This window comes from Elephas maximus, chromosome 5 (genome assembly GCF_024166365.1).
Source record: "Elephas maximus indicus isolate mEleMax1 chromosome 5, mEleMax1 primary haplotype, whole genome shotgun sequence".
Classification (NCBI taxonomy): Eukaryota; Metazoa; Chordata; class Mammalia; order Proboscidea; family Elephantidae; genus Elephas; species Elephas maximus.
Window position 1 is genome coordinate 90,411,475 of NC_064823.1, and position 23,473 is coordinate 90,434,947.

At 36.8% G+C, this 23,473-nt stretch overlaps 1 protein-coding gene across 5 annotated transcripts; it reads left to right on the forward strand.

Moving 5' to 3' along the window:
• Positions 1 to 1,609: 1,609 nt before the first annotated feature.
• LOC126077118 (UDP-glucuronosyltransferase 2B4-like) lies at positions 1,610 to 19,744 on the forward strand. 5 transcript variants are annotated; one of them, XM_049886138.1, is made up of 7 exons: positions 1,613 to 1,945; positions 2,303 to 2,336; positions 3,628 to 3,776; positions 8,382 to 8,513; positions 16,402 to 16,489; positions 17,370 to 17,589; positions 19,465 to 19,744. In XM_049886138.1, exons 1-7 carry the CDS (start codon positions 1,613 to 1,615, stop codon positions 19,742 to 19,744), a joined length of 1,236 nt encoding a protein of 411 aa, XP_049742095.1. The 5 variants fall into 5 exon arrangements, with proteins under 5 accessions (XP_049742096.1, XP_049742095.1, XP_049742092.1 ...); XM_049886139.1 differs by having other exon boundaries at positions 1,610 to 2,336; XM_049886135.1 differs by having other exon boundaries at positions 1,613 to 2,340; positions 3,632 to 3,776.
• Positions 19,745 to 23,473: the final 3,729 nt, after the last annotated feature.

The window sequence follows — 23,473 nt, forward strand, 5'->3', positions numbered from 1 at the left end:
CAGCCATAGCACTTAACCACTACGCCACCAGGGTTTCCATAGAAATTCAAGGGATCCAGAATGGCCAATACAACCTTGAAAACACAAATGCAAAAGAGTTTCATTTTCTACTTTCAAAACCTACAAATCTCCAGTTATTAATCAACTGTGGTACAGGCATACAGACAGATGTACAGATTATGAACTAGAATAGAGAATGCAGAAACACAGCCACACTTTTATGGTCAATTGTTTTTTCAGCAAGAGTACCAGAATAATTCAATTGTGGAAAGAACAGTCTTTTTAACAAGGGGGTTTAGAAAAACTGAATATCCACTTGCAAAATAATGAAGCTGGACTGCCTATCTCAACCCATATATCAAAATTAAACATGTTGCTTCAAAGAGTAAAATCAAGAAACTGAAAACACGCCCCTTCAAAATGGGAGAAAATATTTGCAAATCATATATCTGATACAGGACTTGTGACAAGAATATATAACGAATTTGTACAACTCAATAATAAAGACAAATAGCCCAAAGAAAAAATGGACAAATAATCTGACTAGACATTTCTCCAAAGAAAGCGTACAAGTGGACAATGAGCACATGAAAGAGAATCAATACCATGCACCATCGAAGATGCATAAGTAAAATCACTAGGAAATACAACTTCACACTCACCTAGTTGACTATAATCAAGACAAATAATGGAAAGGTTCTCAAGAAAGTGGAGAACCTAAGTTGATGGTGGTGAATTAATCTGGGTAGAGATAGCAAGAGTGATAACACAATGTAAAGAATGTAACCAAGATCACTGAACTGTACATGTATAAGTGGTGAATGTGTGTATGATTTGCTGTGTCTATATTTTTGCCGGAAGCCCTGGTGGTGAGGTGGAAAAATAAATATTTTAAAAAGAATTAGGGGAAAAAAAAAAAAGAATGTGGAGAAAATGGAACTTTCATGCATGAACACATGTGGAGAGAGAGGATGTAAGAGTGAGGGGTGATGGGTAAGGGTCACAGGATTTCTTTGTGGAGTGATTAAAATGTTCTAACATTAATCATGGTGATAGTTGTTCAACTCTGTGCATGCACTAACAACCATAGAATGGTACACGTTAAATTGAAGAATTGTTTGCTTTGTGAATTATATGTCAATAAAGATTAAGAAAAAAAAATTTTTTTTCTTAAAGATTTTACCAGACACAAAAAGCCTTGAATCATGATTTCCAAAAAAAATGTTGATGCAAATGTGTACGCACTTTGTCTTTAGTTTTTGTGTCAAAGAGATTGCAATCGCAAGTGGCCTCACACTCACCAATGTTCTTAACACTATTCTAAAATCTATTATATAACACAGGTGAACTCTGAAATATTAGCTCTTCGATTCTTAGTTGTGTAACAATACTGATGATAAAAGGGATATTAAGTACACTCAGGCAACCATAAGGTCATCTACACTTTGCTTTTTCCACTTGGCATCCACATGCTCTGACTATTCGTATAATGTATTTACTTTGTTGTGTACGAGTTATATTTTAACTTCTTGATAGATTTCCCCCAGGATATAAGTATGAGCAGTGGCATAAGGGAAGAGATTTTTGAAAGAAAGATATTCCTTTAACCAAGATGTCTATGAAATGGATTTCAGTTCTTCTGCTGATACAACTGAGTTGTTGCTTTAGCTGTGGAACTTGTGGGAAAGTGCTGGTGTGGCCACCAGAATATAGCCATTGGATGAATATGAAGACAATAGTGGATGAGCTTATTCAGAGGGGTCATGAGGTGACTGTTCTAACACCTTCAGCTTCTGTTCTTATTGATCCCAACAAACCATCTGCTATTAAATTTGAGGTTTATCCTACATCTCTTACTAAAGATGAGTTTGAGTATATTTTCATGGAGTTGGTCAGGAGATGGACAAATGAAGTGCCGAAAGATACATTTTGGACATGTTTTTCAGTATTACAAGAAATCCTTTCAGAATTTTCTGACTTTATGGAAAGACTTTGTAAAGATGTAGTTTTTAACAAGAAATTTATGATGAAACTACAAGAATCAAGGTTTGATGTCATTCTTACAGATGCTGTTTTCCCTTGTGGTGAGCTGTTGGCCGAGCTACTTAACATACCCTTTGTGTATACTGTCCGTTTCACTACTGGCTATACAGTTGAAAAGTATAATGGAGGACTTTTAACCCCTCCTTCTTACGTACCTATTGTTATGTCAGAATTACCTGATCGAATGACATTCATGGAGAGGGTAAAAAATATGATATATGTGCTTTATTTTGATTTTTGGTTCCAGTTCTTTAATGAGAAGAAGTGGGATCAGTTTTACAGTGAAGTACTAGGTAAGTTATATTTTTAGTTGGTAGAAGGAAGTCCTAACTTTTCTTGTGTCTTTGAAGGTGACTTTGTGTAAAAAAAAGGCAGAGGAAACTTTTTTTTTTATAAGTAAAAGATGAAATGAAAAAATGAAATGATCTATCTATCTCATGAATGTTATAGAGAGGCTTCTATTACAGAATCAGTTAGAAGAACCCGGTAGCTAATCACTAGGACAGGGGACTCCCGAGAATAAGAAACCCCCAAATGAAGACACTTGGAATTTCTTTAATCAATTACATATCCATTTTATTGTAGTTTTTATCTTCTAAAAAGTTCATTGTATATCTCCATGAATGTCTGGATGAACATAGACATGCAGATTGAAGAGTGATACATATTTCTAGAATAACTATGTATGTAGTGTTGGGAAACATACTGTGTAGCAGTTTTGTTATTTATTTAATAGAATATTTTTCCATAGTAACTTCTCTGGATTCCTTCTCAGTTGAAAGATATACTGGCTTTATGCCAGATTCAAAAATTGTAATTTGTATCTACAATATTTTATTAATCTGCTAACCAAATAGCCATAATCAAAATAATACAATTCTACATAGCTTGTGCTTAGTGGACCCTGAGATTTCTAACGATTCCACATTTCTTCGCTAAGTGCTTACAAATCACCTGTCTCACAGGTCTACAATGTTGTGGAGGGATTGACATAAAAGTTATTAGTCTGAATTTTTTGTAAACTATGTCTCTCTGTTTAAAAAAATTCACAGTGAGCACATTTATCTCCATAATTTTTTGAAAATTTACAGCATTTACTTTCATGTAGTTTTATTAAATAATGAGAAATATTATTCAACTCCTCACTTGAACTGAATACTGTAGTTGGTACAAGGGATTGAGCCATACTCACAAAAACCTCAAATTTTAGCTGGGAAACTGAATGTCAAAAATTGGCTTGCTAATTGGTAGAAACTAGACTGGGTACTTCTGGGAAAGGTGTTTCCATGGCTGTGGCAGGCTTAATTGACTGGTGAGTACAAATCCCAGTTGTTTGCATTGGTGGATCTGTTACTTTTGCAACTTTAGATAATGTAAATGCATAATTAATGCTACAGTGGCTTAGATTTAATAACTGTTTATGATGGTGGAAGTATTGATGTGACATTAGAGATGTAAGGCTCCTCTCACCCTTTTAAACATCTTTAGCCAACTATTGCAAGCTTCTCTCAGTAGATTACTTAGATGATCAGATGTCAGTTTTTTCAAGTTGCCTCTACTTTTTGTTTTCTCTTTTCTTTGCAGGAAGACCAACTACATTTTCTGAGACAAGGGGGAAAGCTGAAATATGGCTTGTTCGAAACTATTGGGATTTTCAATTTCCGCGCCCTTTCTTGCCACATTTTCACTTTGTTGGTGGGCTCCACTGCAAACCTGCCAATCCCTTGCCTAAGGTAAACTTACTATAGTTGGTTTAGTATTTTCAAATGAAATCATTCTACTTTCTTCATTCAGAATGTTTGACTAAGTAAGAAAGATGTAGGATGTGTGCTAAAGTGACCTACAAATTAGAAATCTGTATATTTCCATGCCAACCCAAGTGTCTGAATATCATTATCATGATAGAATAAATGGGATACCTGTGAGACTTTGAGAATAGTGTGATAAATTAAAACCTCCATTATCAGCACATAAGAAAGTATCAGTCATTCGTTCAGAGATTATTTTTAGAGTGACTACCATATTCTAGATAAATTACTCGTGGTTGCATACACAGAGAAACCAAACAGACATGGTCCCTGCACCCTCCCATACCCCACCTCACACACACACATCTTATATTCTAGTTGGAAAAATAGAACAGATGGTAAACATACAGTGTGAAAAGTATTATAATAAGGAAAGACCACAGTGCTAAGGGAACACCCAGCAGGGATCATGGAAAGTAACCCACAGTCATTGATAATTAAGTTGAAGGGTGTGCAGGAATAGGTAGAGAAGGTGGGGGAAAGAGAAAGACAAAATGAAAGCAGGTATAGTAGTAATGGCGGTCCCCAAGATCTCCTAGTGACCAGGAAGAGGAGGTGTAAAGAGGCAGATGATATGGGAGAAGTTTATTTGGATCCAGAAGGAGTTTGAAACATCTATTAAGAGCATTGGGGAGCCAGGGGAAAGAATGAAGCAAGAGAGAGATATGAGCAGATTTCTTTCACAAAAGAACCCTCAAGATGCAGTTACTGGATTGGATTGTGAAGGAGCAAGACTAGAATGGTGGACCTCTAAGGAGATTGTTTCAGGAGATCAGGCACAGATGATGGGAAACTAGATTAGAATGGTCATAGAATGAACACTGTTCCGGTAAGACTACCAACCTTATACGAGTGTTGTAAGAAAAATATTAGTTAATACATGAAAAACACTCCCAATGCCTCTGGCACAAAGAAAGTAATCCAAAAGTAGTATTAGCTACTGTAATTATTGCTACTTTTGGCACTATTACTAATACTATTAATCATTTCATATGTGTCAGGCACTTTAAATACAAAAGAAAAAATTTTTTTTTTTTTACTTTAGATATACTTCTCATTAAATAAGAATTGGTTTTCAAGTAGATCAAAATTATATTCTCTAGCAAAGTCCTAAAGAACAGATATCCAGTGAAGTTTTTAAAAGTGGTTGTATACATTTTAGCAAAGAGATGAGCAGGTCAAAATGCTTAAATTTTGTTGTAAGAATTTAGGCTCTTCATCTGTTTTATAGCTAAGGGGCAGACCATTCCTAACCATTATAAACTGGCGAATATAAATGGGTGCTCCCAACAATATTTGCAGCCAACGCCATGTGTACTTTCTTGCAGCCTTAGTTTACAGCATTGAAACCATTCATTATTTGAAGCCTCACAGTTTTACATCTTTGAGAATAAAAGGGATGGTTTAGCCTATCAGAGGAAGTGTTTTCTACCATATACCAACCCTGCAGGAAATCACAGTAAAACTCCCTTGAGTATAAAAAAAAACTGAACTCACTCCACAGGATTTCCAAGGATGGGCTGGTGGATTCCAGCTGCTGATCTTTTGTTTAGCAGCCATACATTTAACCATTGCAGCACCACAGCTCCCCTTTGAGTATATTTGCATCTATAGCATAGCTGCCTGATAGAATGAACACAGAAAATATATCCTGTGCATATAATAAATCCAAAAAAATTCTGTACACATAATCAAGACTAAAGAATTTCTACCACTTATACCTGAAAATTTCCCTTAGTCTGAACTTACAAAATAATTCTGTCAGCACATAGGATAATATTCCTTACGAAGGACAGCAAGAATCTATTTTAAATTACTACTACACCTTTTAGATATAAATGAAGAGCAAGCATTGTTTATGGCACTAGTATATAATTTATTAAAAGATCTGTTTTGTCTCTCTTCTTATTGACAGCAACATAAAACTGAAATCCTCTTCAAGGATTAAAACTCAATAGTTACTCTGAGTGTAAAATTATATATATATAATGTCTTTCAAAGGGTGTAAATGCTGCGGTTAGATTAATGACTGTCTCTGCAATGTAACCTTATCCATGAAAGATTTTCCCATTCACATTAAAGGAAAATGACAGTCTTAGTACGAGAAGGAAAGAGAGGAGGGAAGAGAGGATGAATAGGAGTATAATAGTTAAAAGAAATAATATATTTACAGTTGTCATTTACATTGCAGAAACAAGATTTGAATCCAAGTCAATGATGTGAAGACTTTTCTCCATTATTATAAAAAGTGATTGTTCCCCCAATATTACTTGCTTTTCCATTAATTAGTAGACTCTCAGATTATTTGACTTTTTTTTAAGAAAAGAAAGCATTTGGCAAAGCATATCAAAAGATTTAAAAATAATTATAACCTTTGACGTCATTATATACTTACACGAACCTACACAATCAAAAAAATAAGTAGTACAAAATCAATCTTTATGGCAGTGTTATTTATAAAAGTAAATAGTGACAGTAATTGAAATTCCAACATTTATGAGAGGTTAAATAACTTATGTGTATCTACACTATTGCAATTATTTCATCAAAGAATGCTTGATTACACAAAATCAATCATTATGTAAGATTAGTTGGAAACCAAGAGGCAAATTGTTAAAAAATTTACAATGCCAAATTTATTGTAGAAAAAAGGTATATACAGTGGATTACAGTTTTCTAAATATATGTCGTATATAAACATCAGAAACCCTAGTGGCATAATGGTTAAGAGCTATGGCTGCTAACCAGAAGACTGGCAGTTTGAATCCACTAGGTGCTCCTTTTAAACTCTATGGGACAGTTCTACACTGTCCTATATAGTCGCTATGAGTGGAATTGGCTTTATGGCAACAGGTTTTTTTTAATTTAAGTTTCTGCATACGGGTAATATAAGCACTAGAATGAATGGGTACAGTGTTTAAACACTTCCAGGATGGAATTTATGGGTGAAACTTACTTTCTCTTTTACATTTTTCATACTTATCCAAAATTTTTTACAATGTGCTTCTATTATTATTATTAAGATGTCACAGAATTTGGAATGAACCAGTCCAAGTAAGCGGCTAATCTATAAAAAAAAGTTGTATTGCTACAAAACTATCAGGGTCAGTCTTGTACAGCAAAGGGAGCACAAGTCAGAATAATTCTTAAACAATTCCAGATGAACATGTCTTCACCAGAAACTCTATATAGTTCCAAGTGAGCTTCTCAAGAGAGTGACCACATCCCTCCTGGAGAGAGGCCAGGTGGGCCTCTCCCACTGGGGAGAGAATGCTCTCCCCAGCTCACAGTGAGATGATAATGAAGGCCTCTTTTATCCACAGTTCTGCACAGCACATTCCACAGGTACATCAGTTTCATAATACAATTTTAGGACAAGAAATATCACAACTAAGAAGCCTAGAAATATGGACATTCAGATATGTAATTACAAATGTGTATTTATGGGTTATAAATGGAAATTTTATGACACAGAAATTCTAAACTCAAAAGTTTTTTTGAATGTTAGAGAATCTTAACCTCTGGACATTAAACGGTATATTAGAGGAATATCTGGGAAACTATGAGAAAGTTTAAGGTGTGACATAAAGGATTATGTAACTGGGAGAAATATACAACCACCCCCACCATAACTAATTTTTCCTTAGTGTTCCTAGTCATGAAGTAAAATGCTAATGACTCCCAACCAAAAGAACTCATCATAAAACCTTCTGGAATAAACACATGTGATTTGGTAGAACTGTAACCAAACAGGTGCAGTCTAGTTGATTCCAACTCATGGTGACCTCATGTGTATCAGAGTAGAACTGTGCGCCATACAGTTTTCATTGATTGATTTTTCAAAAATAGATCACCATGACTTTCTTTTGGGGCACCTCTAGATGGACTTGAACTTCCAAACTTTGGTTGGCAGCCAAGCACAGCAATTATTTGTACTGATCTGGTACTCCAGTAGAAATAGAACTAAAGCTGAGTTAAGATCCTGCTATTGTGTTTCCTTCCTAGAATATATACTAGTAATTAATAACTGTAAATGAAGAGGGAGTGTCCTTCTCACTACTGCATAACTGCTTAATTTCATTTCTTGCTTATATCACACCCGCATTCCCCCACACACATTTACACAATTATACATACTGAAGGCCATAGATCTCATATCACGCATCTCCTTCCAAAGGAACTGACTGATTAGTGCTGTAAAAAAGCAGCCACTATTCTAATAATTTGTCCCTATCAATGAAAATCCCTGGGTGGCACAAATGGTTCAACCTTATGTACCAGTCAAAAGATTTGCAGTTCCAATGTACTCAATGGCACCACGGAAGAACGGTCTGGAGATATGTGTCCTTAAATATTACAATGGAAAAGGAAACTGTGGAGATTTGCTCATGAGTCAGAACTGATTCTACAGCAGTGGGCTTGGGTTTGGTTGTCAGTTCTTGATTTTCTCTCTTAAGTTGTGGCCAAATCTTTAAATACTGTTCAATATTTTGTTGCTATTTCATGATGAAGCAAATGTTGTCTTCACAGGAAATAGAAGAGTTTGTCCAGAGCTCTGGAAAACACGGTGTGGTGGTGTTTACTCTTGGGTCAATGGTCAGTAACCTCACAGAAGAAAGGGCCAATATGATTGCATCAGCCCTTGCTCAGATTCCACAAAAGGTTAGATAAAGTTCCGTAATTGTGACCAACTACTTCACTAGTTTGTTCAACTCTATAAAGGGTCTGATTCTGGAAATTTCCTGTAACTACTATGACAGCCCCCCATGTGTCTGTCAGTTTGTCGCACTGTGGGGGCTTGTGTGTTGCTGTGGTGCTGGAAGCTATGCCACCATTACTCAGATACTAGCAGGGTCACCCATAGCAGGCAGGTTTCAGCTGAGCTTCCAGACATAGAGTAGGAAGAAGGATTCAGCAGTCTACTTCTGCAAGTCTGGAATAAGTGAACATAACTCCCTTCCATGTCATTTAAAAAGTAATAAGAAAGAAACAGGTTAAAATGAAATTTAGGAAATGAGAGCCAGGGTAACACATAGGTAAGAGAATATAAATATGTATATCGTTGGGAATTCACGCTGTTTTTTACACTAGATATAAGGTGACCCAACGGCAGTGGGTTTTTTGTTTTTTGGTTTTTTTGCTTACATGACTTCCTAAAAATTCCCCAAATGCTTGAACTTGTCATTGCTAATCTCAATGTTTTCAGCCACCATGTGAGAAACGTCATAATTACATATAAGGTAATTACCTGATGCTATATATGTTCCTTCAAACTGAGTATTCCTATTTACTTCAGTCTTTTAGTAGTTTTGATTTCTACCATCTCTTATCCTCTTTTCCTCTGTCTTATGAAGGGGTTTGACTAGATGACCTTTTTTTTTTTTTATTAACTTTTATTGAGCTTCAAGTGAACGTTTACAAATCAAGTCAGACTGTCACATATAAGTTTATACACACCTTACTCCATACTCCCACTTGCTCTCCCCCTAATGAGTCAGCCCTTCCAGTCTCTCCTTTCGTGACAATTTTGCCAGCTTCCAACTCTCTCTATCCTCCCATCCCCCCTCCAGACAGGAGATGTCAACACGGTCTCAAGTGACCACTTGATATCATTAGCTCACTCTTCATCAGCATCTCTCACCTACACACTGTCCAATACCTTTCATGTCTGATGAGTTGTCTTCGGGGATGGTTCCTGTCCTGTGCCAACAGAAGGTCTGGGGACCATGACCACCGGGATTCCTCTAGTCTCAGTCAGACCATTAAGTATGGTCTTTTTATGAGAATTTGGGGTCTGCATCCCACGGATCTCCTGCTCCCTCAGGGGTTCTCTGTTGAGCTCCCTGTCAGGGCACTCGCCAGTTGTGGCCGGGCACCAACTAGTTCTTCTGGTCTCAAGATGATGTAGGTCTCTGGTTCATGTGGCCCTTTCTGTCTCTTGGGCTCTTAGTTGTCGTGTGGCCTTGGTGTTCTTCATTCTCCTTTGCTCCAGGTGGGTTGAGACCAATTGATGCATCTTAGATGGCCGCTTGTTAGCATTTAAGACCCCAGAAGCCACATTTCAAAGTGGGATACAGAATGTTTTCATAATAGAATTATTTTGCCAATTGACTTAGAAGTCCCCTGAAACCATGGTCCCAAAACCCCCGCCCTTGCTCCGCTGACCTTTGAAGCATTCATTTTATCCTGAAAACTTCTTTGCTTTTTGTCCAGTCCAGTTGAGCTGACCTTCCATGTATTGAGTGTTGTTGTTCCCTTCACCTAAAGCAGTTCTTATCTACTAATTAATCAGTAAAAAACCCTCTCCCACCCTCCTTCCTTCCCCTCCTCGTAACCACAGAAGTATGTGTTCTTCTCAGTTTATACTGTTTCTCAAGATCTTATAATAGTGGTCTTATACAATATTTGTCCTTTTGCCTCTGACTCATTTCACTCAGCATAATGCCTTCCAGGTTCCTCCATGTTATGAAATGTTTCATAGAATCGTCACTGTTCTTTATCGATGCGTAGTATTCCATTGTGTGAATATACCACAATTTATTTACCCATTCGTCCATTGATGGACACCTTGGTTGCTTCCAGCTTTTTGCTATTGTAAAAAGAGCTGCAATAAACATGGGTGTGCATATATCTGTTTGTGTGAAGGCTCTTATTTCTCTAGGGTATATTCCGAGGAGTGGGATTTCTGGGTTGTATGGTAGTTCTATTTCTAACTGTTAAAGATATCGCCAGATAGATTTCCAAAGTGGTTGTACCATTTTACATTCCCACCAGCAGTGCATAAGAGTTCCAATCTCTCCACAACCTCTCCAACATTTATTATTTTGTGTTTTTTGGATTAATGCCAGCCTTGTTGCAGTGAGATGGAATCTCATCGTAGTTTTAATTTGCATTTCTCTTATGGCTAATGATCGAGAGCATTTTCTCATGTATCTGTTAGCTGCCTGAATATCTTCTTTAGTGAAGTGTGTGTTCATGTCCTTTGCCCACTTCTTGATTGGGTTGTTTGTCCTTTTGTGGTTGAGTTTTGACAAAATCATATAGATTTTAGAGATCAGGCGCTGGCTGGAGATGTCATAGCTGAAAATTCTTTCCCAATCTGTAGGTGGTCTTTTTACTCTTTTGGTGAAGTCTTTAGATGAGCACAGGTGTTTGATTTTAGGAGCTCCCAGTTATCTGGTTTCTTTTCGTCATTTTCAGTAATGTTTTGTATTCTGTTTATGCCTCGTATAAGGGCTCCTAGGGTTGTCCCTATTTTTTCTTCCATGATCTTTATCGTTTTAGTCTTTATGTTTAGGTCTTTGATCCACTTGGAGTTAGTTTTTGTGCTTGGTGTGAGGTATGGGCCCTGTTTCATTTTTTTGCAAATGGATATCCAGTTATGCCAGCACCATTTGTTAAAAAGACTATCTTTTCCCCAATTAACTGACTCTGAGCTTTTGTCAAATATCAGCTGCTCGTATGTGGATGGATTTATATCCGGGTTCTCAATTCTGTTTCACTGGTCTATGTGCCTGTTGTTGTACCAATACCAGGCTGTTTTGACTACTGTAGCTGTATAATAGGTTCTGAAATCAGGTTGAGTGAGGCCTCCCACTTTCTTCTTCTTTTTCAGTAATGCTTTGCTTATCTGGGGCTTCTTTCCCTTCCATATGAAGTTGGTGATTTGTTTCTCTATCAACTTAAAAAATGACATTGGAATTTGGATCGGAAGTGCGTTGTGTGTATAGATGGCTGTTGGTAGAATAGACATTTTTACTATGTTAAGTCTTCCTATCCATGAGCAAGGTATGTTTTTCCACTTAAGTATGTCCTTTTGAATTTCTTGTCGTAGAGCTTTGTAGTTTTCTTCGTATAGGTCTTTTACATCCTTGGTAAGATTTATTCCTAAGTATTTTATCTTCTTGGGGGCTACTGTGAATGGTATTGATTTGGTGATTTTCTCTTTGATGTTCTTTTTGTTAATGTAGAGGAATCCAAGTGATTTTTGTATGTTTATCTTATAACCTGAGACTCTGCCAAACTCTTCTACTAGTTTCAGTAGTTTTCTGGTGGATTCTTTGGGGTTTTCTGTGTATAAGATCATGTCATTTGCAAACAGAGATAATTTTACTTCCTCTTTGCCAATCTGGATGCCCTTTATTTCTTTGTCTAGCCTAATTGCTCTGGCTAGGACTTCTAGCACGATGTTGAATAAGAGCAGTGATAAAGGGCATCCTTGTCTGGTTCCCGTTCTCAAGGGAAATGCTTTCAGGTTCTCTCCATTTAGAGTGATGTTGGCTGTTGGCTTTGCATAGATGCCCTTTATTATGTTGAGGAATTTTCCTTCAGTTCCTATTTTGGTGAGAGTTTTTATCATAAATCGGTGTTGAACTTTGTCAAATGCCTTTTCTGCATCAATTGATAAGATCATGTGGTTTTTGTCTTTTGTTTTATTTATGTGCTGGATTACATTAATGGTTTTTCTAATATTAAACCAGCCTTGCATACCTGGTATAAATACCACGTGGTCGTGGTGAATTATTTTTTTGATATGTTGTTGAATTCTATTGGCTAGAATTTTGTTGAGGATTTTTGCATCTATGTTCATGAGGGATATAGGCCTGTAATTTTCTTTTTTTGTAATGTCTTTACCTGGTTTTGGCATCAGGGAGATGGTGGCTTCATAGAATGAGTTGGGTACTATTCCATCATTTTCTATGCTTTGAAGTACCTACAGTAGTAGTGGTGTTAACTCTTTTCCGAAAGTTTGGTAGAACTCTGCAGTGAAGCCGTCCGGGCCAGGGCTTTTTTTTGTTGGGAGTTTTTTGATTACCGTTTCAATCTCTTTTTTTGTTATGGGTCTATTTAGTTGTTCTACTTCTGAATGTGTTAGTTTAGGTAGGTAGTGTTTTTCCAGGAATTCATCCATTTCTTCTAGGTTTTCAAATTTGTTAGCGTACAATTTTTCATAATAATCTGATATGATTCTTTTAATTTCATTTGGGTCTGTCGTGATGTGGCCCATCTCATTTCTTATTTGGGTTATTGTTTCCTTTCCTGTATTTCTTTAGTCAGTCTAGCCAATGGTTTATCAATTTTGTTAATTTTTTCAAAGAACCAGCTTTTGGCTTTGTTAATTCTTTCAATTGTTTTTCTGTTCTCTAATTCATTTAGTTCAGCTCTCATTTTTATTATTTGTTTTCTTCTGGTGCCTGATGGATTCTTTTGTTGCTCACTTTCTATTTGTTCAAGTTGTAGGGACAGTTCTCTGATTTTGGCTCTTTCTTCTTTTTGTATGTTTGCATTTATCGATATAAATTGGCCTCTGAGCACTGCTTTTGCTGTGTCCCAGAGGTTTTGATAGGAAGTATTTTCATTCTCGTTGCATTCTATGAATTTCCTTATTCCTTCCTTGATGTCTTCTATAACCCAGTCTTTTTTCAGGAGGGTATTGTTCAGTTTCCAAGTATTTGATTTCTTTTCCCTAGTTTTTCTGTTATTGATTTCTAGTTTTATTGCCTGTGATCTGAGAAGATGCTTTGTAATATTGTGATGTTTTGGATTCTGCGAAGGTTTGTTTTATGACCTAATATGTGGTCTATTCTAGAGAATGTTCCATGTGCGCTAGAAAAAAAAGTATATTTTGCAGCAGTTGGGTGGAGAGTTCTGTATAAGTCAATGAGGTCAAGTTGGTTGATTGTTGTAATTAGGTCTTCTGTGTCTCCATTGAGCTTCTTACTGGATGTCCTGTCCTTCTCCGAAAGTGGTGTGTTGAAGTTTCCTACTATAGTTGTGGAGGTCTCTATCTCACTTTTCAGTTCTGTTAAAGTTTGATTTATGTATCTTGCAGCCCTGTCATCGGGTGCATAAATATTTAATATGGTTATATCTTCCTGATCAATTGTCCCTTTTATCATTATGTAGTGTCCTTCTTTATCCTTTGTGGTGGATTTAAGTCTAAAGTCTATTTTGTCAGAAATTAATATTGCTAGTCCTCTTCTTTTTTGCTTATTTTTTGCTTGATATATTTTTTTGCATCCTTTGAGTTTTAGTTTGTTTGTGTCTCTAAGTCTAAGGTGTGTCTCTTGTAGGCAGCATATAGACGGATCGTGTTTCTTTATCCAGTCCGAGACTCTCTGTCTCTTTATTGGTGCATTTAGGCCATTTACATTCAGCGTAATTATAGATAAATAAGTGTTTAGTGTTGTCATTTTGATGTCTTTTTATGTGTGTTGTTGACAATTTCATTTTTCCACTTTTTTGTGCTGAGGCGTTTTTCTTAGTAAATTGTGAGATCCTCATTTTCATAGTGTTTGACTTTATGTTTGTTAAGTCGTTACGTTTTTCTTGGCTTTTATCTTGAGTCATGGAGTTGGTATAGCTCTTTGTGGTTACCTTAATATATATCCCTATTTTTCTAAGTAAAAACCTAACTTGTAATGTTCTATATATCGCCTTGTATCACTCTCCACATGGCAGTTCTATGCCACCTGTATTTAGTCCCTCTTTTTGGTTATTGTGATCTTTTGCATATTGACTTCAATGATTCCCTGTTATGAGCATTTTTTTTTAATTAATCTTAATTTGTTTTTGCGATTTCCCTATTTGAGTTGATATCAGGATGTTCTGTTTTGTGACCTTGTGTTGTGCTGGTATCTGATATTATTGGTTTTCTGACCAAACAATCCTTTAGTATTTCTTGTAGCTTTGGTTTGGTTTTTGCAAATTCTCTAAGCTTGTGTTTATCTGTAAATATCTTAATTTCACCTTCATATTTCAGAGAGAGTTTTGCTGGATATATGATCCTTGGCTGGCAGTTTTCTCCTTCAGTGCTCTGTATATGTCATCCCACTGCCTTCTTGCCTGCATGGTTTCTGCTGAGTAGTCTGAACTTATTCTTATTGATTCTCCCTTGAAGGGGACCTTTCTTTTCTCCCTGGCTGCTTTTAAAATTTTCTCTTTATCTTTGGTTTTACCAAGTTTGATGATAATATGTCTTGGTGTTTTTCTTTTTGGATCAATCTTAAATGGGTTTCGATGAGTATCTTGGATAGACATCCTTTCGTCTTTCATGATGTCAGGGAAGTTTTCTGTCAGCAGATCTTCAACTATTTTCTCTGTGTTTTCTGTCCTCCCTCCCTGTTCTGGGACTCCAATCACAAGCAAGTTATCCTTCTTGATAGAGTCCCACGTGATTCTTAGGGTTTCTTCATTTTTTTTAATTCTTTTGTCTGATTTTTTTCCAGCTATGTTGGTGTTAATTCCCTGGTTCTCCAGATTTCCCAGTCTGCATTCTAATTGCTCGAGTCTGCTCCTCTGACTTCCTATTGCGTTGTCTAATTCTGTAATTTTATTGTTAATCTTTTGGATTTCTACGTGCTGTCTCTCTATGGAGTCTTGCAACTTATTAATTTTTCCACTTTGTTCTTGAATAATCTTTTTTGAGTTCTTCAACTGTTTTATCAGTGTGTTCCTTGGCTTTTTCTGCAGTTTGCCTTATTTCATTTCTGAGGTCATCCCTGATGTCTTGAAGCATTCTGTAAATTAGTTTTTTATATTCTGTATCTGGCAATTCCACGATTGTATCTTCATTTGGGAAAGATTTTGCTTCTTTTGTTTGGGGGGTTGTAGAAGCTGTCATGGTCTGCTTCTTTATGTGGTTTGATATCGACTGCTGTTTCCGAGCCATCACTAGTGGTTTATTCTATAATTGCTCACTGAGTCTTATCTTGTTTTGTTTTCTTTCAATATACGTGGATGGGCTACTAGATTGTGCTGTTTTGTTTGTTGTAGCCCTTGACTTACTTATGACCTATTACCAGCTGGTTTAGGCTGTTACCAGATATATATGCCTGAGTCTATTCACTACTCTTGAGAGAATCTGATTTTGGGTTATCAAGTGTGTGCTGCACCCTAACACCTATCCACCTCGAGAAGTAGTGGTGATAGTTGTGTGCACCAGATTCTATTAGCTGCTGGGGTTCACCCTCCGGGGGGGCAGGATGCTGACAGGCTTCCCCCAAGTGTCAGTGAGGTAGGTGTGTCTCTATTCCTATAGCACCTTGGTGGGAGGGCACTGCAGCTATACCTTAGGCCCACAATGCAAGTATCTCTACTGATTGGTAGGTGTCACCCTCCTCAGACCCCTAAGGCAAGAGACTAGGTGGTCTGGGGGGAGCTTCAGCCCTCAGTTCCCCGTTGTGGGTCAGTTAGGACTCTGTTGAATAAGCAGAGATATCAGACCTGGGAAACTTGTTTTTCCAGAAAATCCACTGAGTGGGACGCTGGCTCCAGGCTCTGAAAACAATCGCTGCTTCCCCGTATTTGTTTGTTCTCCTCCGTCTCTAAATCTGTGTTTGTTGTTCAGGGTTCGTAGATTGTTATGTATGTGATCGATTCACTTGTTTTTCCGAGTCTTTGTTGCAAGAGGGATCCAAGGTAGCGTCTACCTAGTCCACCATCTTGGCCCCGCCTCCCCTAGATGACCTTTTTAACGTTTACAAAGTTCTAACTTGCTATAACTTTTCAGTTATATTCATGGAATAAAGTATTTTCTTCATCTTCCTAGGTGCTGTGGCGATTTGATGGCAAGAGACCAGATACCTTAGGACCCAATACTCGGCTCTATACGTGGATTCCCCAGAATGACCTTCTAGGTAAGACTAGAGAGCGAATAATGAAAATATGGGTAGCAGCTAATCAGAGGGATAATAGTTAAACAGAAAATCAATTCTTGAGCATTTATTATAGAAGAATTTAAAAACTAAAGCGTAAGTTCTGTATATTTATTTTCTAGTTCTAGGTAGAAAAAAATTAAATATAATAATTGGCGTTTTCTTATATACGGTCACAATCTTTTGGCCAGAAGTAAGGTATCTATATTTCACGTGTAATCACCTCTCAAACGAATTTTTTTTAAAGCCTCCTGGATCATCATCCTAATACTCTCACCTCATACCTATTCTTTCCATTGCTGAAGCGGTATTTCAAATGCTGCTGAATAGTAAGAGCACCTCCTTTAGAACCAGTGACCCCCACCCCATTTTGTATACGAAAATATCCACAATCTTTATCATGAAGTGATGAAACATTTCATGATAAAAGATCACCATCCCTTCTTCTGAGTCCAGCTCCACCATCATCACAGTTCCTCCTGCCTTGAACATACCACATATCAGACTCCATCTTTTTTCTCACTGTTTCTCTAAGACAATATGCTCTAATGTGTCCCTTTATTTGTTCATTTGTTACTTCTATCCAGAATATTCTCCTTCAACTTGTCCACCTGACAATCTTCTATTCTCTTTTCAAGTATCCAGGCACACATCATTTCTTTCATGAAGCCCTCATTTACTACTGCAGTGGGCCTAGTTGCTTCCTGCTCAAAGATCTAAAAACAATTTATATATAATTTCATGGGCATGATAATCTGTTTTCTAGAAAACACTGCCTCATTGAGTTCCCTGTATTTCCCATTTCTCATTTTATTTCTAAGAATTATAGTGAATAATTTTGTTAAATTTCACCCCTTCCTAGGTCATCCAAAGACCAAAGCTTTTATAACTCATGGTGGAGCCAATGGCATCTATGAGGCTATCTACCATGGGATTCCTATGGTGGGCATTCCCTTGTTTGCGGATCAACCTGACAACATTGCTCACATGAAGGTCATGGGGGCAGCAGTGAGACTGAACATGGACACAATGACAAGTACAGATTTGTTCAATGCTTTGAAGACAGTTATCTATGACCCATCGTGAGTAGTTAGAATAAGTTTTTTTTTTGCTTTTTTTGTGCGGAGGGTGATGTTGGGGAAATGATTAGTCAGAGGTTTCAGGACAATGAGAGGTTTGAGAACAAGGATGAAGTTTTGAAAAAGCCAGTAAGGAGAATGAGAAGAATTACTAAAGTTGGACATGGAAGAATTATGAGATGAGATCGAAGTTGAAATAGGGACCATGAATGTTAAAACAACAGGACTCTGCAAGGCCGTGTAACTTTGTCTCAGCATGAGACTCGTTAATTCTTTTAAACTATTCTAAAATGTTTTAAATAAATCAGCAAGAGATAATCAACCTCAAATTTCTATTACATTTAACACTTCCGAAAATTTCTACCCTAACATTAGATCCCAGTACCGCAAATGGTTAACAACTAAGACCAAACAAACCAAACCCATTGCCATGGAGTCAATTCTGACTCCTAGTGACCCTATAGGACAGAGTAGACCTACTCCATAGAGTTTCCAAGGAGCGCCTGGTAGATTCGAACTGCTGGCCTTTTGGTTAGCAGCCATAGCACTTAACCACCAGGGATTCATTAAACAACTAAGGCTGAAAATTTATTCAATTGAAACCATGAAAAATGAGGATATCAAACCAAACTCATTGCTGTCATGAATGTATGAAAAGTCTTAGTTCTTCTGGGTGTGATCATTTTGATTATATTTGGAAGAGTTTTAAAGTTAAAAAGGGATTGATTTGGAAGATAAATACTGGACTGTGGTGGTTGTTAGGTGTCATCGTGTCCGTTCCCGACGTATAGCAATCCTGTGTACAATAGAAGGAAACACTGTCCGGTCCTGCACCATCCCCACAATCATAACTATGTGAAAGCCCATTGTTGCAACCAGTGTCCCAATTTATCTCGCTGACCCTTTACCAAACATGACATCCTTCTCCAGGGACTCTTCCCTTCTGATAACATATCCAAAGCACATGAAAGGAAGACAGTGTCATACTATAGCACTTTGGGATTCAGAATTCATAAACCATTTGCCTTTTTACAGCTCTTCTTGTTTGACCATAATCATTTTCAAAAGAATGAAACAAACATAATTGCGATGCCTCAAAGTGAAATGTTGAGAACGCTCCAGATTCTAAAATAACAAAACTAACAAGAACAACAAGAATAATAGCAAACATTTACTGAGAGTCCACTATATGTTAGGAACAAGTCTAAGTATTCAAAAACTACATCCATTATTCTTCGCAACAATCAGATTAAAAAACGCTATCCACATCCAGTTCATTTTAGCAAAGAGACGACTGAGCCACGAAGAGACAACTGAGGCACAAAGAGAATAAATAACTTGCACAAAGCAGACAGCTAGTAAGTTTCAGAATCAGGATTCAAACCAAGGCAATTCACTTTCACACTTTTAACCACTCAATCACTGATACAAAGTCAATACCAATTCCTGACCAGCCTTGCCTGGACATGTCCCTGGACCTCATCATGGACCTGCCTCCAATATTCAGATAATGATATTATTTTGAACCTTGTACACCAGATTCATTAACAATTCCTCACTGGATAATTCAAACTCTGCACAGTCAGATGATGACGTCTTTCTTTTAAATTTTTTGTCTTTAAGGCTTAGCGCTTTCTATTCTCTATCCTAAAAATACATGGCCTCCCCCAACTCCTATCTTTCTTTACATCCTATAATCCTATGCATTCAACAAATTCTAGCCCATATACTAAAATGTCTATCATCATCTCGGAAGAAAATAATACATTTTTCTTCCAATCTTATGTGGCACATATTTTTACCATCTGCATGAAAATTTCACTTATTGATCTTTTCTGGTTTCTTCTCTAAATTGATTTCTATTTGATTTTTCTTCAGCTATAAAGCGAACGCTATGAGGTTATCAGCCATTCATCGTGATCAGCCTGTTAAGCCCCTGGATCGAGCCGCCTTCTGGATCGAGTTTGTCATGCGCCACAAAGGAGCCAAACACCTTCGCCCAGCCGCCCTCAGCCTCACCTGGTACCAGTACCACTCTTTGGATGTGATTGGGTTTCTACTGGCTTGTGTGGCAATTGTTAGTTTTCTTGTCATAAAATGTTGCTTGTTAGGTTATCAAAAGTTTTATAAGACAAGAAAGAAGAAAAAGAGAGAGTAGGCCTCTTTAAGACAAAGGACTAATAGGCATGATAAGTGAGAGCGTTATATTTAATTCTACAATTATGGTTTAAGTTGTGGAAAGATTCTCCTCCATATTTTGCAGGAGCTGAGCCTTTTCTGATTTCCGAGGATATGTTATTCTTGGGTAATTGTTCTGGTGTTATTTAATTTTTGCCTAATTAAGAATAATCTTACATGTTTTAAATAAATTTCTCCTCAAAATTCCTCTTGAAATAGGCAGTTCCAGTCATCAGGTGGATTATATTCAAGGTATTATTCTCACTTGGTAAATCGTGAAAAAATTCTATGTTTGTGATGAGTTATGTATATTTTTATAACTGGAAAACAACATGAAACTCTCTGGAACCACAACCTGTTGATGTGAAAAGATCAGGAAGCTTGATGTTTTCACTGTGCATTTTTGGAAACATTTTCTATATAAATGATGTGCATTCATACAAAATATATGTATGCCTCATGAAACATGAAGTATTTCTTCCTGAAATTTTTCTTTCATTCAGAAGTTCTGAGTGGTTTTAAGTGGCTTCCTCCCTAAAATTATGTAATACTATGAAGTCCTTGGTTAGAAAGAGTAAAAATATTTTCCACACCACCCTTGAATATGCTTGAGTCATTGTTTTCCCTTTATTGAATGACTCCTTGGAATTGGATAGTAAAAACAAAAAAATCCCAGCCTATTGCCATGAAATCAATTCTGACCAATAGCGACCCTATAGGACAGAGTAGAACTGCCCCATAGGGTTTCTAAGGAGTGCCTGGTGGATTTGAACTGCCAAACTTTTGGTTAACAGCCGTAGCTCTTCACCACTACACCACCAGTGTTTGCAATTGGATAGTAAGACACAAAATAAAAGGAGTAGTTCCCTTGATTAGGAATGATAGGTGGGGCCCAAGAAGTGTAGCCCAGTGCCTCTGAGTTACAATGTTAAAAGCTCCTGTAATAATATCTCTTATTTTTGGCCTTAACTTAGCAATTCCCATACTTTAATACCTACCCCACTTAGGCTAGGAAAACCAGAATGCTATTTAAATCTTTTATATTGATTCTTCTCTCTTTTTGCATAGAAGAAGTAAATTGCAGAGAAAGAGCCAAATTTTGTTATGTGCAACAATTTTAAAAGCTATGCACCCGATGAGTCTGAATCGACTCGACAGCACAGGCTTTGGGTTTTTTTTTTTTTTTCATGCATTTTAAAGCTTTTGATAGGGCAAGAAGATCTCCAAAAAAGTCTTTGAATATCAGCAATCAGAACCTTAGGATGAAGAAATAATGAACCCCAGAGAAGAAAGAAACCCTTCCTTTGTAGTTTCTTCTGCCTGATAAGAGATAGTTTAAACATCTGGATGGAGGAAAGGCATAGCTAGCATTTTTGACACCTGGAAATATTTCTAAAACTCTTCTATACGACAACCCAGGAGTTCCTGGGTGGCATAAACTTTTAAGGCTCCACTACTCACTTAAAGGTTGATGATTTGAACCCACCCAGAAGTCCCTCAGAAGAGAGACTTGGCAATCTGCTTCTGAAAGATCACAGCTGTGAAAGCCCTGTGGAGTACAGTTCTACTCTGTACACATCGGGCGTCCATGATTTGGAATCTGCTGGACAGCATCTGGTTTGGTATTGGTTTTCATTTCTACACGACAAAGACATTTTCAGTAATAAATGTAAATGAAATTAATTATGACAATAATGGTTGGAAATTAAACAATGAATATTTTCATTATTAAACTTTTACATCTTTTATTAAACTTTGAATCATGTCACTAAAAAGTAAAAAATAAAATATTACAATACAAAAGAGAAAAAGTAATGCATTAATGCTTTTTTCTTACATTAACATTGTTTTTGTTTTTAAGTGGAGGGTAACCTATACCTACACACTAGTCTGAGACAATGAAGAAGCTCGACATGTACTACCTATGCCAAATTCCTATTGAGTTCTGTTTTAAAAAATAACTTCTGCAGGTTTGTTAATGACATTGTTCAAACTGATTTTCTTTGCAATTCTTAGACCACATAGTCAGATATATCAATCTATAGCTACTCATCGATGATCAAAGAATACTTTTATTCATTTTAATTTTGAAAGTTTTTTTTTCCACATAAAGTGGCATATATATATATATATACACACACACACACACACACATAGTTAGGAAATGCCACAAACATGAAGGTACATTTGGCAGAAATCATAAAAATCCCACTATATATTAAATTGAACAAATTGTAATATTTTCCATGTGGTTTTTTCCTCAGGATTTTTCAAGCAACTTTCAAATGTCTCAGCAGTCAAAAATTTTTAATACAAATAAAAACTTGAAGTTTTCACATAGAATGACAGAATTAAGGTAACTGTCTTCACCTTTACCATCTGTGTGCTACTTTTGTTTATTTCTCATCTGACGTTTAATGGCAGGCATATACAAGTATCACAGTGGATGGAGACAAAAATCAATGATTATGAACTTAATCTTGAAAAGAACACAAGAAGCAGAGTCTTTCTATGTTGGAGACTGGCAATACAATTAGGAGTTTTCTGAATTAATTTCCATGTAAAATTAAATATTTATTAAAAGATATGTACTGCAAATATGCTAATCAGAACTTTCATATTTAGTCTTATAATCCAACAATAATCACAGCCTTCACTCAATAATAAGAATAAAGCGGGAGTGACCTTGGCAGAGATTTGTCATTCTGGTGCTTTCTGTTGGTAAAGCTTACCATCCAACCAGCTAGCAAAAAGAAACATTTAGGGGTTCCAGAGTCAAAACACAGAGCTGAATTTAGAGCTGAGATACAATAACTCAAAAACTAGCACAACAGACAATATTCAAATTTTTCTTGACATCCCAAAAGCTTTTGAGCCTCTGAGCAGTGCCTTTGGATAAGATTCAGATGAGTGAGAGGCATGGTTTTCTTTTGAAATTAAATACGTGAAAGTGGGGGTACGTAGAAACCTAGTAATAGAGTCCTGACAAAAGTCAGCTTATAGAAGGTCCATTAGGTCTGCAGTCCCACCCATGGTCAAGTCCCTGTTCCCCAAATGTGTAGTCAGAATACTAGCATTTTGGATTGCAGGTAGCAGCAGTAGCTAGATCACATGGCTCATGACAGTCCATTCTGCTGGGCAATCCCATCACCACTCTGTTCATGCACCCAGCAAACCAGCCCTGCGGTAACAAATGATTTGGTGCCGTCCCCACAGTTGGTAATAATTTTTACCAGTTCAAGGTGCATGAAAATGTATCTCATCAATTTAATTGGCAAATCCTTAGTATTAAACTGGTTGATCTTTTTTTCTTTTTGTATGTTTTTAGTATCCAGGTGTTTTACTCTATGTCCATATATGCACTCAAGTTTTATTTTGGTGCTTTTCTGCTGACTCTAATTTGGTGTATAGAGGTTACAAAAGGCAAATTTGTTATTTATAAAACTCTAGAATCCCAGGTCATGGATGACAGTGGCTCAGAATGACTGGCAAAGACACAAGATCAATAAAGCTAAGGTAAACTCTGGAAAAAAATTAAAAATCTGAGGTCATGGCAGAAAAGATTTTAGAGATGAGTAGATCAGTTATAGTGAGGACATGCAGGTTGCAGGAGTCAGGATAAAGTGAACTAAAAGTCATGGCAAACATGTTGAATAAACTCAAAAATACAGCAGTGAAGTGCAGATTGGGAGACTAAAACCAGGAAAAC

Coding starts and splice junctions, on each gene's coding strand:
- LOC126077118 (XM_049886139.1), top strand. CDS start 1,613: ATGTCTATGAAATGGATTTCAGTTCTTCTGCTGATACAACTGAGTTGT. Junction 8,514..16,401: donor TTGCTCAGATTCCACAAAAG/GTTAGATAAAGT, acceptor TCATCTTCCTAG/GTGCTGTGGCGATTTGATGG. Junction 17,590..19,464: donor ACAGTTATCTATGACCCATC/GTGAGTAGTTAG, acceptor ATTTTTCTTCAG/CTATAAAGCGAACGCTATGA.